General features: G+C 41.6%; 1 protein-coding gene across 2 annotated transcripts in view; it reads right to left on the bottom strand.

The window, feature by feature from the left end:
* Positions 1–1,315: 1,315 nt before the first annotated feature.
* LOC148027384 (Transducin/WD40 repeat-like superfamily protein) overlaps positions 1,316–16,467 on the bottom strand; it is a 186,652-nt gene continuing 171,500 nt past the window's right edge. For both annotated transcript variants that reach the window (XM_087691965.1, XM_087691966.1), the window contains exons 22-24: positions 14,372–15,818; positions 14,089–14,283; positions 1,316–1,970 (exon numbers count right to left, since the gene is read on the bottom strand). In XM_087691965.1, coding sequence (XP_087548091.1) covers positions 1,500–1,970; positions 14,089–14,283; positions 14,372–15,818 — 2,113 coding nt within the window. In that variant the 3' untranslated portion in view covers positions 1,316–1,499. The remainder of the gene's footprint in view (positions 1,971–14,088; positions 14,284–14,371; positions 15,819–16,467) is intronic.

Here is a 16,467-nt window from a genome sequence, read left to right as displayed (position 1 = left end):
ATCCTTGTGGAGATTCCAATTTGTCTTTCAAAGTGATATTCTTCGCCATTTTATTTACATAAAAGTTCTCCTCAACTAGCATAGCTTGATGTTTCATTAACATTTTAGCACCATTTGTGTTTGCAATGTGTACAAAATTCATGTACTTGAGGTTTTAACAAGAGGCATGGGTTTTTAATGTAAGGCAAGGGCAACCATTATTTTGAGTAGTTTTGACTCAATTATAATGTGGCTTGTTCTTTAACATTGTTACAAGTACATTTGTTTCCATTGGTAGTGGTAGCAAATTTGAAGATCGTCTAGGGATTGAGGGGCATTGGCAACAAGCCCTCAAGAGGGGGAGGGGGGGGGGGGGGCGTTGGGGTTGTGTGCGGAGTGCAAGTGGCTAATATAGAAAATGGCATGTTATTTGAGCATCTACAAAATCTTGGGTTCTCTTTTGTAGGTGTGGTGTTCATGTTAGCTTCTATGAATTGTCTTTTCAGTGTGGACATATAAGGTGCTTGTAGTCCTTAGACAATAAATCAAGCTTAGGGATGGGACATAACCATCATTATCATCAAAGACGATCACTTCTTTATCCTCCTTGACTTTGATACAAGCATTACAGTTTTCAAAACTCACGTAGCATTAGCTTTATGTGAACAAATGCCTCGGCTATGACTTCCTATGGAGGTGCACAAGTCAATACCTAGGGTTAAGACATTGTGAGTGCTCTTCTAATGTTCTCTTGTGCCAGAAGTGCTAGAAATGATATCTAAGGATACTCAAACCTAGAATTTGTTTTTGTAAGACACCAACTTCAGAACAAAATATACAGGGGCTAGATATTAGTTTGTGGAACCAGTTCAGACAGTCTACTAATCCCAGTAAGTCCTAGACAGGGCATATATGAAATCTTCCACACACAGTTTTTCACTAAACTGAAAGCTGGTTTCAGGTTGATTGTGCAATTTGTTTTGAGCTAGTTTGATCAATTACTGAGTTAAGACTTTTTCCTCTTCGTTTTTGTTGTCTGACATGCAAGGCTCCAGTCTCTAGGTTTTTGGTGGTGCCACTACCTTGTCCATGGAGATCCAGACATTATGGTTTATTGATCCAACACAACGAAACAATTGGTACACAGAACGAGAGAGCAGGCAAACTTTTCCAAGGCTGGAAATACCACCACCGTGGGCTTTGCCACTAGTACTGACTCCATACAGTAAAGGACTAACCAAGCTGACTAGAAAAAGCTACAGAAATCTGTAGAGCTACGTTAGCATCCTCACAGCATATCACTGGGCAATCCATACAATCACGAGACAATAGTTGATTTGATGTACAAGTTGAACACTTGCATTTATGGAGACACTTCTAACTCAAAGAGCAGTAAGTGACAAGTGACCCTTGATAGAACATAAAAGAATATGTAATCTAAGTACAAGTGACCCTTGATACAATACAAAAGAATATGTAATGTAAGTACGTCATGGTCAATGTATGGTACACTCTGGTATCTATTGGAAGGGGGATGTGGTAGCCCCTGAAACTGCATCTGATCTACGGATTGTGCCCATTCCACAAATGATACAAATGGGTGATGCTAGCGTTGAAAACTTAGACCCACATATGTCACATGCATCATGGCCTATGGTAGGAAGCCTCCCAAGAGTGGCAGCACAGAATTCTGCTGCATTCTCAGCTGGATCAATTGATCTATCAGTCAAACCCCTCTGCATGCATATATTTATCAAGCTTCTTAATTCTTCTTGTTTACTTGCCGGGGCTTTTGAGAGCAGCAGGTCCAGCAGGGACTTGGTGAAAGCAAAATTCTGGACATCCATATTACGCTTTATAGCTGTCCTGATGCAAATTATTCGATGCTTCGCAGAAAGTGGAAGGGTACTCAGATGCCGTGCAAGCCTAGCAATCTCATCCTTAGCACTGGCTGCATTTGGCCCCTGAACCTTCTGCAGCCGAGAAATTTCCTGAATCCAACATGAACATGTTCAAGATGTTAGGATACCCAGGCTAACTACTGCTCCACATCTAGGAGCCCTAGGTGTAAACACCTTTTTGAAAGGGTTATTAACTGCCATGAATTAGCATATGGCAAAACAAAAATTGTTAGCACTCCCCCTACAATTAGAAGTATGATTAAGAACATCCTGTCTGAAAAGCAATCCAGAATTGAGACCTGAGTGCATATCTTACACACATCCCCTTTCAATGAAACTTTTAATCAACTCTCTCATGTCTCATTTTCTACTTCTCACAGTTTCTTGTACTTTGTATTTTACCTCAGGGATTTTCTCTGAGGTGTTATCACTAGATCTTTCTTTTACTGGGCAAAAAACTCTCATTTTATACTTGGGCCTGGGTAAAAGACAAGAAATAAGTAGAAGAAAGCATCGTTGACTAAAGAATCAAAGAGAACTGGGAAGAGGACTGAGACTAAAATATTCAAAATGACGAGATTGATCTGGTTTTTACAAGTTGTCTTGAAAATATGGATGAAATGAACAGACTTGTGAATTTGAAAATTAAGAAGCAATACTCTTAGTTGTCCTTCACTTTCTTTGCATGAATGCCTTCCATCAGATTAACATAACATAGTTTGCCCTGTGGATCAGCATCTTAATGCTCCTTGGATATGAATAAGCGGAAAACATAGCTTCCCAAACTGTGAAAAACCAAATTGCCTTTAAAACAAAGGCTATTTCTTTTGAGTGCTTCTAGTTGGATTAAAAACTGGCCAAGTGCTACTTTGCCTCACCTCATTGTCTGAGATGTTCACAACTGTAGACTATTTTGGCATGCCTAGTCAATAGAGTTCTTCTGGATGGACTATTGAGCTAGTTACATTCTAGATTTCCTTCCAGAGGCTTAAAGAAACAATTTTGGCTAGTACGTGAATTTTCATCCACAAAATCAAAGTACTTCAAGTGCTAATATATTGGATGCTTTGGATGTTATGGAACGAAAGGAATCATGGACTCCTTGGCACCCAATCAATTGATGCCTGTGTTGTCCTCATTGCCACAATCCCTACATGATAGCTGCTATGTTTTTGATATATACCATATTTCCCACATGGATGCGTCTCACCATCAAAAATTTTAAAACATTGGGATAATACTTTCTTTCAGGACAACTCCTTTGCAAATTGATGAATTAGCGAATAAGACAACAGTTTGTCTCACAAAGAGATGGGTCTGCACAAACTTAAGTGCCAACCGGTGTAATCCATGATGTTAAGTAGCGTCCGTCGAAAGTACACGCTACCCTTGCTATTTTAGATCTCCATTATCATATTTTAGGAAGGAAAGCTTCTTTGCTAGGAATAATCAAGACATTGGCTGCAAGCTATAGGGTGATACTTTGTGTTGGTATGCACAAATGTTGACCTATTTAAGTTACATGGCTTTAGCATGGATAGGTTACCCCCTTTCCAATACTCCTTTGATGCACCATCCCTTGATTTGAGCAGGTCGAAGATTCACAAGATCATTAGGATGGATCTTACCTAGTTGGATATCATGCGGACATGGTTGATGCCAATCTAGGAGCTAGGGACAAATATGGCTTTTTAGTACAAGCATTTTCTTCATACTATAGATGATGAATTTAAAGTTCGCTCAAGATACATGGACACCCACCTTTCACATGGGATTAGATGTATTATTGGTCACTTGCACACCTCTTCACATTAGTTAGAGATTAAGACTAGCAGATACAAATCCATCCCAATTCTCACCAAAGGTGCGAATATGCTAGATATGCCAGTTAGAGCCAAAGACACAGGAGCATTATGTTTGCCGCCGCTTACTTATTATGAGGTCCCTGGCTATTTCCATTGTCTGTTTAGAGATGCATTTGCACCACTATTCAGAGTTATGGATTTTATTGACCAGCAATGCCTTAGCGTCTTTCTCCTTGAGATATGACAACTTTGTGACATGCTCCTCAAGGGTATAGATGCTCCAAGATGCCGATGCCCTTCATAGAGGTGGCTCACACATTCTTTACAAGGGAGACTCAGGAGACCTTAGTATAGTTATAGCCCTAGTGCACACGAGACTCTCTCATAGCCCAAACATAGACAGGGAGTATTGATTGATTGAATATTCAGCTAAGCCGATCCAGGTGTCCTAGGCCTTGACACAAATGCTGACAACACCTTCATAGATAGATACATGCGATTATTGTATGGGATAGAGCTAGGCCCTTCATATCCACATGAGATTGTATCATCGTGAACTCTTTGTTACTAGACACAGTTCTATGTGTTACACATAGCTTTAGTTAGTTTCTTTCTCATTTGCTTTGTGCTACATATTTGCTCTGATAGTTGTTTTCTACTGATGGGGCAACACTAGACATTGTTCTACTCTAGCATAGTCCCATTGTATGCTTATTCTCAGCATTTTTTTATAGGCCACTTATTTTAATGTTATATTCACCTTACTGATGAGATGACATTAGACATGGATGTACTTTGGATTTTGTCTCATAGGCCACATTGGCCTAACCTTGCTCCAATCATCCCCACCCAAGCTTTTCTTTTTTTGAGATAAATTCCATTTTTCTCTTTCTTGACCCAAATTCCCTCTGTTTTTCTAATATAAATCCCATATATTTTCAACATTCATGGTGGCAGAAACAAGATTAAAAGACAAGGAAAAATTCTACTAGTGAGAAAAAATGGGCAGCATAGATGCCAAGTTAGATAATTTTGAGAAAGTGCTGAAGATGCTGGTCAATGGTATGAAGAAGACTCTAAACAACAACATGCATTAGGTACAATGTAGTCTCCTCAACAAAATAGCCGAGCTTGAAGGTGAAGTAAAAGACTGGAGAAATTCAACAACTAAAAGAAGAGATTGCAGCATTGAAGAGCATCGGGCAAGAAGAAAGAGGGATTCAAGAAGATACCATTACTATCATTAAAGAAGAAGCCAACAAAGTGATGGATGTCAAGCTTGAGGCAACACAAGGCTGGATTGAGGTCATCAAGAAGAATATCAAAATAGAGGTGGCAAAGGAACATCATAAAGAAGAGTTATACATCATCAATACCACCCTTGCAGAGGAGAAAATAAGGCAAGCAAGGAAACTCAATGTAAGGGTGAATGGTATCCTCCAGAAAGAAGATTCAATGCCTAGAGAAGATGGTAAAAACTTATGCATGTGCTTAGGATACAAAGAGGGAACCCACTCCCCTTTATCAAAACGTGGAGAGTTGGGAAGGAACCACAAAAGTGCACACTCATACCAAGGCTCCAAGATGACTCATGAGACAACAAAGATGTCCTTTATGAAGAAAAAGACCATACTACGTGGACTCTCAAGGGATTCCATTGATCTAAATGATGATTTGACCAAGATGCAAGTAGAGCACGTATGCAAATACACCAATAATGATACAAGCCAGGAAGGCAAGAAGAAAGTATATAGAGACGATCGGGTCATCATTGATGGCAAGGCAGTTGAATAAGGACACATAGCCTATGAGACGCATGTCTCAAAGATATGGATGACAATGTGGAAATGTAATGGCTCACTTTGGACAAATCCAAGGAGGATGGAGGAGGTAATGATAGACCAGCACTTGATTACGATTACAAAGACACACCAAATCCTTGAGAGAGGGCTGCCTAAAATGCAAGGTACGTATAGGTCTGCATATAGGAGCTGCACAAGACACCAGTGCACCACCTAAGGATGAAGAGTAGCAACAATATTGATCAAACAAGAGTTGCAGGATAGAGTTAGCATCATGGCAAAGGATCTCGAGGCATGTTCCATGTGGGTCAAGGTGGAGGTCTCATGACTCATGAGATTGGTTGCTATACATTGCTCTCCACCCAAGATGACTACAAGTGATGGATGCAAAGAAAGTCGGCACGGATCAAATATAGCACTTGATATGGTGAGTACCTACTATAGCTAGGTCCATGATATCATCTTGTTATCTATGATGGGATAAAGAAGTAGCCGGAATCTAGGGCACTTACATGCTTCCAACCCACCAACTCTAGCACAATGGACTGTGCTCGGTTCCATTGAGACAACGGAGTTAGTCATATCCTTTACCACCCCCTGCCTAATCGGAAGGGACAACACTTACCCGTCCCTCACTATATCCTCCTCCCTACTTCCACAAGCTCTAGCCACTACTTGCACCATGAGGAGGTTTTTCTACACTTGACCATATTTTCACCATGAGGACCATGGTTGTGTAGATGAAAACAAAGAATAAGAAGCTCTACCACTGCTTTATGGATTTTTGTAAAGCATTGTTACAGTTCCATGGGAAAGATTGCTACAGAGGCTGCATACATTGGAGATCCATAAACATGATCTGAGGTTTTTATACAGTATATGAAAGGGTGATCGGTTGAGTAAACCCTCCTAAGCATCTCACTCAACCAATCATTAGCTTGCGATTGATGCACTGAGAGCAGCTCATATTCCCTAAGCTAAGCAAATATGTTGACTATGTTGGGAGGACATGGAGAGCGAGGAGCACTACATATGTGGATGTAGAGCCTATAGTATGTTTCAGAGCAAATAACCCACTCTCTTCAGTGGGGACACCTCTCAAATCAATCATGGAGTCACCATAACAATGCCAGTTAGGTCAATTTGAGGCTCCGCATATCATTACTATAGAATGGTACAATATAGAGGGGGAGAAAGGCAATCACAACAACTAACTAATTTCTTCCAAACACTGACTACCACATAGTACCTACACAAACATGGATGACAATCCAGAGAACAAAGGAGATTAGGGCAGCGTGCCAATGGACGTAGGGATACCGAACATAGAGAATATACCAAAGAGGGATGAGGAAGATTTGCTGGTACCTAGTAGAGCTAGGAGATTTGACTAGATAGTACCCTTATACTATCTCCTCACGGATGTATGACATACTCTACCCATTGATTTTAACTAGATGGAGCTTGAGATTATTGTATCCATATTGTATCCCTAGCATCTTATCTTGCATATCAATTTAGTCTCTCTTTGCAAATTGCATTTCAAACATAGTATAGACACTATCAATTTTTGGCGGATTAATTAATACTCCTGCAACTTTGCAGGAGGAGATGAATAATTATTTCGTATGTATCTCGAAAAGTGGATAGCTACAGTAAGTTGTTGGAGAAGCATGCCAATCACTTGCATATTGTCTTATGTCTCTTAAGATGAGAGCGGTTGTTTGCAAAACTATCCAAGTGCGATTTTTTTCGCCAAGGAATATTCTCATATTGCTGAACCCTTAATATATTTGGTTAAGGATATTTGAAATAAAAAAACACACATTAGTTTATGAATTATTTGGACCAATGAGCTGGATCAATGTTTTCAAACATTGCAACGGTTGGTTACTACTATATCCTTTATACTTATGTATGGCTACAAGCTGAAGCCAACAATTGCCATCGAGCTCAAGGGGGTGAAAATGCAATTTGTAGTTGATTTTTTGCATGATATGAAGAAGATGTTGATTGTGAGAAAAGAATTAAAACTACCTAGGCCCGTGACACGTTTTATGCTAATCAATATCATACTCCTTGAAAGCTCCAAGAGGACATGTGTATTTACCATAAAGTTCTGAAGGATTCTGATTCAATGACTACCGGCAAGTGCTATAAGTTATCTTTGAGGTGTTGTGGCTCTTTCCAAATTACCAAGAAGATCAGTGGTGTATTCTATGAGCTTGACTTACCTCCAAACATTCAAGTTCATATTGTATTCGATGTGAGTCATTTAAAAGAATGATTGGGACAAGGTAACTTGATATATCAAATCAAGGAAGTCACGTACCTCTAGGAGATTGCTCGTTATATTTCACTCAAACCCAAATTGGTTCTTGACCATAGGACTAAACGATCCCGTTGGATTGTTTCTCCTAAGTATTTGGTTAAGTGGTAGAACCCCCCGAAGGTGAAGACTACTTGAGAGTCGATATGTTCAACGAAAAGTCGTTTTTTCTACTTCATTGTTAATATATTTAAAGTGAGATGGAGAAAAGGAACAATGAGTAAACCATGCAATAGAGTTAGTTTGAAAGCAAGTGAAGGGAGGTGAGCCCTGAAGTGGGAGCATGGAGCGGAAGCAAAAGCTATGGTGGAAGGAGTAAGAGCAAGAGAGAGAGACACAAGATGTGGGAATTTCGATAGTCACAATGTGTAGCTGGCCTTCCCTTTATTCAAATGTCACTGAAAGAATAAAGAATGAAGTAACAGTGATGAACACCCGCCACCTCTAGTGTACAAGTGTGCGGATATGGGGATACTGTCAGTATAACTAATACACGAGCAGCTAGGCATAGGTGCCTTTACCCCCAACAACCTCCCACTTAAAGGTGAATGTGTCCCTAATGAGAAGAGAACAATAAAAAAGTAATAAAGTACAAATGTACATAGGTATAACAGGATAAGAAAAGGCATCATCTCATCCAATGCCCATTAACTTTCTAAGGAAGGCAGAACGCTTTGCTGAGAGACTTTTAGTAAGCAAATCTACAAGATTTTGGTCAGTTGAGATCTTGATAGGAGATCTTGATAGGCTCAATAGACTTGTCCTCAACGACCTCTCGTATAAAGTTGTAACGTATCTCGACAGGCTTCGTCTTTGAATGGAAGACCGGATTCTTGGCCAATTGAATAGCACTCATAGAATCCGAATGCAGTATAGGGATCACATTAGTAATGCCAAGGTTTGCCACTAGACGGCCTAGCTAGAGAGCCTTCTTACAAGCCTCAATGGTGGCAATATACTTTGCCTTTGTAGTAGATAGGGCCGTGCATTTTTGCACCCTGGACATCTAAGAAATAACATCTCTCGCAAAGATGAAGACATAGCTAGAGGTGGACTTTCTACTATTTGCATGTCCTGCCTAATCAGAGTCAATGTATCCCACGACTCCCGTATCTTGGCCACCATAATAGATACACATAGTTGTTGTGCCCTTCAAGTACCTTGTGATATCCTTGATAGCATCCCAATGCCGTTAGCAAGGTATAGACATATAGCATGCCACAACTCCCACTGTAAATGTTATGTCAAGACGAGTGGCTATCATGGTATACATTAAATTGCCCACTACGGATGCATAAGGGATCTTGGCCATCTCGGCCTTTTGTTCATCAGATTGGGGACAATTGGCATTTGGCTTGACTAACCTTCACATGGTAAGGTAAAGGACAATCACTAGGCTTAACATCTTGCATATGAAACCACTCAAGGACCTTTTGGATATACTTCTTCTGTGATAAGTAGAAAAGTGCCTTTGAGCGATCGCATGTAATGCGCATCCCAAGAATATGTTAAGGCCTGTCCCATTTCCTTCATCTCAAAGCTCTTCTTAAACTGACCTTTCAAGGCATCCAACTCATCATGAGCACTCCCACCAACAATCAACATATCATCCACGTAGAGAATCAAAATCATAAGGCTACCATCACGAGCCTTCTTTATGTATAAACACGGATCCATATCACTACAAAAAATGCATCAGACTTGTGATACCATTCCCTAGGTGTCTACTTAAGGCCATAAAGGCTCTTCCTCAATCTACATACTAGGTGTTCCCTGTCATGTTTTGCAAAGCCCTTAGGCTCCTCCATATAAATCTCATCATGCAAGTCCCCATGAAGAAAAGCCGTCTTGATATCCATTTGATAAAGAAGTCAAGCTAAGCAACCAAAGCTAGTATCAAGCATAGGGTAGCCATCTTCACAATAGGAGAAGCTACTTCATCAAAGTCCGCATTATGTTCTTGCTTGAAGCCCTTAGTAACCAATTTGGCCTTGTATCCCGACTTGGGGCGTCCAGGGATATTTTACAGCTTGTATATCTACTCGCCACTAGGCAAAGAAACCAAATCCAACGTATGATTTTTCTGCAGTGAGTCATACTTTGACTGCATGGCCCTCTCCCAACAATGACTATCACCTCTATGCATGGTCTCATCATAAGTAAGAGGCTCACCAACATCTATCCCCATAACAATCCATAGAGGGCTCAAATTACGCAGACTGTCGTCTATCTCTAGTAGACCGTCTCAAAGTTGGTTGTAGGGCTTGTATATCTTGTGGAGCATCAGGGACCTGGGCCACTAAGTATCAGCTGCTCCAAGTTGTCTAGCTGGCTGTACAGTAACAAAAGGCTCCTCCTGAAATATCACCTTGTGTACCTCAATGACATGCTCAGGTTGCTTATGCATTTTCACCTCATCGAAAATAATATCATGGTTGCAGATAATCTTCCGAGCTTGTGGATCCCATAGACGATAGCCCATCTCACTTGCATCCCCATAACCAAGAAAGATGCATTTCCTAGACCTAGGATCCAACTTATTGCGCTTGTCCTTGGGTACATGGCAAAAAGCCTCACAACCAAAGACACATAAATGAGCATATGAGGAAGGTTTTCTAGACCATCTCTACTCTACAAGTTGATAGTCAAGAGCAATACATGGGGACCGATTTCTCAAGTGTACAACAGTAGTAATTGTCTCAACCCAAAAATGTTGTGGTAAGCTTGCTTGGCTAAGCTTACTGCAAACTTGTTCCTGAATTGTCATATTCATGCGCTCAGCCATACCATTTTGGGGTGGGGTGTATAAGGCGGTCAACTAACGCTTAATATCCCTCGTCACAAAATTGCTCAAAGGCTTTAGAGACCTACTTTTCCCCATTATTTGACCTTGGGCATTTTAGCCTATACCCAGATTGGTTCTCAACCAAAGCAATCCAATATTGAAATATAGCCAAGACTTCCGATTTTTGCTTAATAGGATATACCCAGACTTTATGCGTATAGTCATAAATGAAGGTAACGAAATACTTCGCACCATCTAACGACTTGTAAGGCATCCAAATGAACAAGAGCCAAGGGCTAACCCATTCGTGCTATACCAGACTTTTTATGCATATTGTCTGTCTGTCAACTATATAAACAATGATCACAAGACTCAAAACATTTATAGTCAAGGGAGAGTAGTAGACTTAGCACCACGTGCAATGACAAGATTCCGACTGGTAATCTTCCAAGAGGAATCTCCAAAAGAAACTACATAACTTGTATAATTCAAAGTACTAGTAGAGATAAGGCTCTTTGTGAGAGCCCATACATGACGTAAAGTGGGTCTCATGAGTAACAAAAGAGACCAACCAAAGGTGCAACGGACTAAGCTATGTAACAAAAGCTCAGTACATAACCAACCAAGATGCATACATCACTGACAACGTTGTGACAGAGATAGGTGCTAGCCCAAAAGCAATGCCAGATCAACCCACTAAGCGTCAACTGCGTACATAAAGCATGACAAGAGCATGTACATGTCACCAAGTCCCACGGTCTCATTGTAAAACCCTCAAGCTCAATTGCATAATCAAATGCTTAATGTAACATCCAAGTCTTAAGTAGCAGCTCCGACTAGAACAAAAGTTGAATGCCAGACGAGCAAACAAAGCTCAAAACGTCATGTGGAAGACATCCATATATCTAAGATCCAAGTAGCATATATCCGAGAGCATTTGACCCAAGTAACTTGCAAAAGTGCTTACTGGAGCATCAAATAACCATACATAACAGTGAATGACAACCAATGTCAAGATCAATAGACATATGGTTTCATTGATAAAATAGCATTCAGCCCTGCTTATTACAGCAGTAAAAACCTCTGTAAAACTGAGCAAAAGGGTGCTCAAATTAGACCCATAGCATTCCAATACATTGACATAATATCTCTAGATGATCCCCCATCAAATAGATATACCGGAAAGCATAAGTGACCTCCAAACAATGAATGAAGTGCCGTCGTAAACTATATGACAGCAAACTGTCACAAACTATGGATCAATGGCTGATCCCAAGAGCCCCAACTGATGCCCAATGCCAAATACAAGTGTCGGGAGGTGTTGCCAATGATCACTAGGGATGCCAAGAGTGCTAGGAGCTTGGGGGATGGGGCAAGCTGATTAGGGATGAGAGGCAACGAACATGCACAATTCACACTGAATTGTTGGCCACTCCTACTGTCTCTGTTGGGTGGAATGTGGCATTGGGGAAGCTTAGTAGGTCCTAGGGAAGCCTTGGGACAAGCCTTAGGTGATAAAGAAAAAGTCGGGAAGAAGGTAGAGCTCAATGCATACCTTGGGGTGAAGAATCCATGGCTGCCATTGAAACTGTGAAATTGAAGCTTTTCTCCACAAGTTGAAGCAATGCCAAGTCAAGCTCGAGCTCTCGGGAAAGATGGCTCTGATACTAGTTGAAGGAAGGTGAGCCCTGATGTGGAAGCATGGAGCGGAAGCAAGAGCTATGGTGGAAGGAGCAAGAGCAAGAGAGAGAGAGAGACATAAGATATGGGAACTCCAACAGCCACAATATGTGACCGGCCTTTCCTTTCTTCAAATGTTATTGAAAAAATAAAGAATGAAGTGATAGTGATGGGCACCCGCTACCTGCAATGTATAGGTGTGCAGGTATTGTTAATGTAACTAATACATAGGTGGCTAGGCACAAGCACCTTTACCCACAACAACAAGGCAAAGTGAACTAATTATTCATGAAGATGAGGTGCCTTTACAAAGGTTTACAAGTAGGTGGTTTAGGGTAATGGTTTAGAGTGGTGGATTTAGAAGGTAGCTTTTAGCTAGTGGTTTCTAGGTGGATAAGGTAGGCGGCTAAAGTGGATTTACACAATAAGTGGGTGTAGGGATACTCTTCCTTTATTGATGGATACAACCACAAGATAAACCGATTAACCTAGGTAGTGTGACCCTTGTGCAATCCCCCAAATACATAATGTGTTTGTGATTTTAACACCCCCCTTCAAACTCATGATGTACACAGCTTTGTGCATGCCCATTTTTTGCAATATTTTGGGACTCGGAAAATTCCCTGACTTTTCAAATGCCCACAACGGGGAGCCCCTTCCCTCTAGATATTAGCCATGAAACAACATAGGCATCTCCAATGGACACCAAGGATCATCCTTGGGCCACCCACCAAAGGAGGAGGGTTCTACTGAGTGTTCAAGGGACACGAGTCCCAACTGCACAAACACTCCACGTGAACACAAGTGTCCCTACCAATTATGCATGCTGTGAAGCACAAGCTTTACCGCCGGGCTATTGCTGTGGGGATACTACCTTGACCTTCTGACTGATGGGACCTGAAATCAGTAGAGTGACTGTCCTGCAACCTGCATTTTCTGCTCTACAGCTTTGGCCTTTCATTCAAAGTTAGGACTATGATGGATCATGGAGAGTAATACCTTTGCTCCTTAGGAAGGCCCCTATCATGTCTCAAGGCTCTGTAGAATCCTTGCATGAGGTGCTAAAATGCCCTGTGGAGGCATATTTGTAAAATGATGGCATCAAACATATGAACAAACAAATATTACCTGCTGCCTAAGATTGATTGGTTACCTAGTGGGCACACAAATGAGAAAGAGGAAAGTGGCGTGCTATGAAGTGCCATGGAAAAAAGGATTGAGAAGAGGGCAGCTAGAAACATGGGGAGGGACAGATGGAAAGAGACACCGTTCAAGTTGACTGGTCAAGTATACTTCTGTAGTCAAGAAGCTGCACTTTTTACACAAGATCACAATAAATGATGTCATGAATGAGAAATGAGGTTTATGCTGACATTTGCCATGGCAGAAGGGAGCTTAGCTTCTGGTATTCAAACGAGAAGCAGAAGAATGTAGTCACTGAACAGCTGAGTGACATGTGCCATTTGCCACTGGAAGAGGAAACCTCGCCTTCACCAATAATGTTCATTTTTAAATTGGGAGGAGAATAGTCAAAAGACATTTCATGGTTCCGTGGGCAAGTTCCAGACTATCTTGCAACTACCGATGCAGGGGGAATCAGACCTTGGCCTTTCCCAGCATATGCAGACTTCTAAGTATCTGAATCAGTGCTCTGCAGTCTATATGCAGATCCAGAATCCAAACTGACTATTTACAATGGTTCTGAAACATTTAGAAGGTGATACATTGTGTGTAAAGACATACAAATAAGTATGGCCCTGACAAAACTATTCAAATTGTTACTGCAAATAATCAAAGAATGCTATACCTGGAGAAGAAGAACAGCTAACTTATACTGTGCACAGATTGTGGCCTGGGTCTTTATATCTTGACCAAGTGATTGATCCTTGGCCAAAGCCAAAAAAGCTTCATCAAAACAAGCCATTGCATCAGTGACTTGATTTAGCTCCAAGTGTGCTACTCCTGCCTGAAAACACTTTGATGCTGGAGCTCCTCGAGGAACCTACCAAAACAATCACAACTGGCATCATAAGGTCCATCCTGATTGGAGTTTTTAACATTGAAAGGTTGCAGATGCACCAGCAGCAAACCTGGCCCGGACAAACAACTAGAGGGGGTGAGCGAGGGCGGGTAGTTGCCTCTCCAGCATTAGCCGTAACATCATGACCCATCCCAGTTACCATAGCATTGCTGAGATTGGATACAAGTGCAGCATCATCAGTGGATGCAACAGTTCTCGTTGGTAAAGCTCCACCATTCACAAAACTGCTCTGTGGTACCTCCCCTGCAGCTGGAGGCACACCACCAGCAAATGGATCATTGGGGGCCATTGCTGGCTGACCTGTTTGTGGAGGAACTCCACCTCCAGGAAGCCCATACTCATCAGGCATGCCTACTGAGCCAGAAGTTTGATATGGAACGGCTGTTGCTGCTGTCCATGCGGTTGTATCAGCTGGCATTGCATTTTGAGATGACTGAAATGCAGGGCCAGGCGTAGTAGCTGTTCCAGTCTGAAAAGAAGCAAGTGTTCTAATAGCAGAGGTAGTGTTTTGAAAGAAGTCTTCTGGAATGGGTCCAGCTGTAACTCCCATACCTGTCAACATTGGTGGAGGATGTGCAATTGCTACTGGTGCAACAGGTGTAGCTGGCACAGGAGGTGCAGCAGGTGCACCAGCTGTAAAACTCAACAAATCCTGTGTAGCACTCCTAGTTCTTTCTACAGGTGGAGGCAAGCCAGCAGGACCAAGCCTCAACTGTTGTGTTGCCTCTTTTACTTTGTTGACATCTACAGAGGTACCTTTAGCAGGATTGATGACAAACTTAATTTTCCTTTTTTGTGCAACATCATCCTCCTCATCACTACTGTCACCCATTCCATAACTTTTGAACTCCTTCTCAGCCTTAGCCTGTTCATCCCTTGTGATTCCAGCAGCTGTGTCATGCATAAGCTCCTGTAACCCAACAGGAACACTTTCCAAGCCAGAAGCTTCAGGATTCTCAGGCTTTACCACACTTGAGATGATTGCATTGCTAAGCCTGCCTGGTGCACCATCTTCTTTATTTCCAGAAGCTGACAATCTTTTGACCAAAGCATTAGGTTTCACTTCTATTACTGTACCTCTTCCTTTCAACGTGCCAAGGTAAACTCCCAAGTGATCAGGGACTATGGTAGGTATGGGTTCGTTTGGTGTCTTCATGTAGGCAGTTACCTCATTTGAAAGCTCCCACTCAGGCACAGTTCTCACCTTTGTAAGCGTTTTAATCTCCCAATTTCCACCTCCCCATTCTGGACCCTTTGGTAGCATGCTTTCTGCAGCAAAATTAGCCAACACAGTTCCTTGGCCCCAACTAGTTGACCTCACATTTAAGATTTTGCTGCATTGTCGCTGTAGCTCCAGATCAAAGCCTGTTTCCTCCAACTTCTGAGAAAGTCGACGCAAAGCACTTGGATTAAGATGGCAGATGAATAAATCTAACAAGCTTTCAAAGTCAGAAACAGTCTCGAAGGTTTCTTTGGCACAATCAAACTGGCCATATCTGCCAAAAAGAACAGAGCACCACTATCAGCAAAGATTTTTCATATAGACAGCTTGAAGGTCTAGCATCCACTAATTTAAAATATATATACAGAAACAGACAACAATTATCACCTTTTGTGACTTTGGTATGGCTATAATAAAGGTCATGTGCAAAAGGCTTCTGTTTTTCTTCCAAGGAATGAAAGAAGAACATCTATAGTTTTGACGTATGTTGCTCTGCTAGTAATGGAAAGGGATACTCTACTAAATCATATTGTTTGGGAAACAACCCTTCTGACGTATGATGTTCTGCTACTAATGGCAGGGATACTCTACTAGAACATATCATTTGGGAAACGACCTTGGATGCAAGCCTTCCCCTAGTCCTCCCTTTGCAGCAGCGTTCCTCCCTCATCCCCGCCTGCAGCTAACACTGCCTCTCTTTTATTGCTTCCCATTTTTATGCACCCAAATTTGGCCCTAGCTATTTTTTAGCCACCTCTCCGTTTAACACTCAATAGTCTTCAGCATATCCACCTTCCCCACTGCCTCCCACCCATTTCCTTCCCTCCTCTCTGCCTTCTCTTCCTGCTCTGCCTCACTTGTCCTTGCTACCCTTTTTTTCATTGTCCCCTCTTCTCCCATCTGATCTTCTTTCCTCTATTTTT

Source organism: Lygodium microphyllum, chromosome 13 (genome assembly GCF_053477565.2).
Source record: "Lygodium microphyllum isolate KBCC chromosome 13, Lygodium_microphyllum_v1.1.10, whole genome shotgun sequence".
NCBI classification, from domain to species: Eukaryota; Viridiplantae; Streptophyta; class Polypodiopsida; order Schizaeales; family Lygodiaceae; genus Lygodium; species Lygodium microphyllum.
The sequence above is the reverse complement of the archived record's forward strand: the minus strand, read 5'-3'. Positions and strand labels throughout refer to the sequence as shown.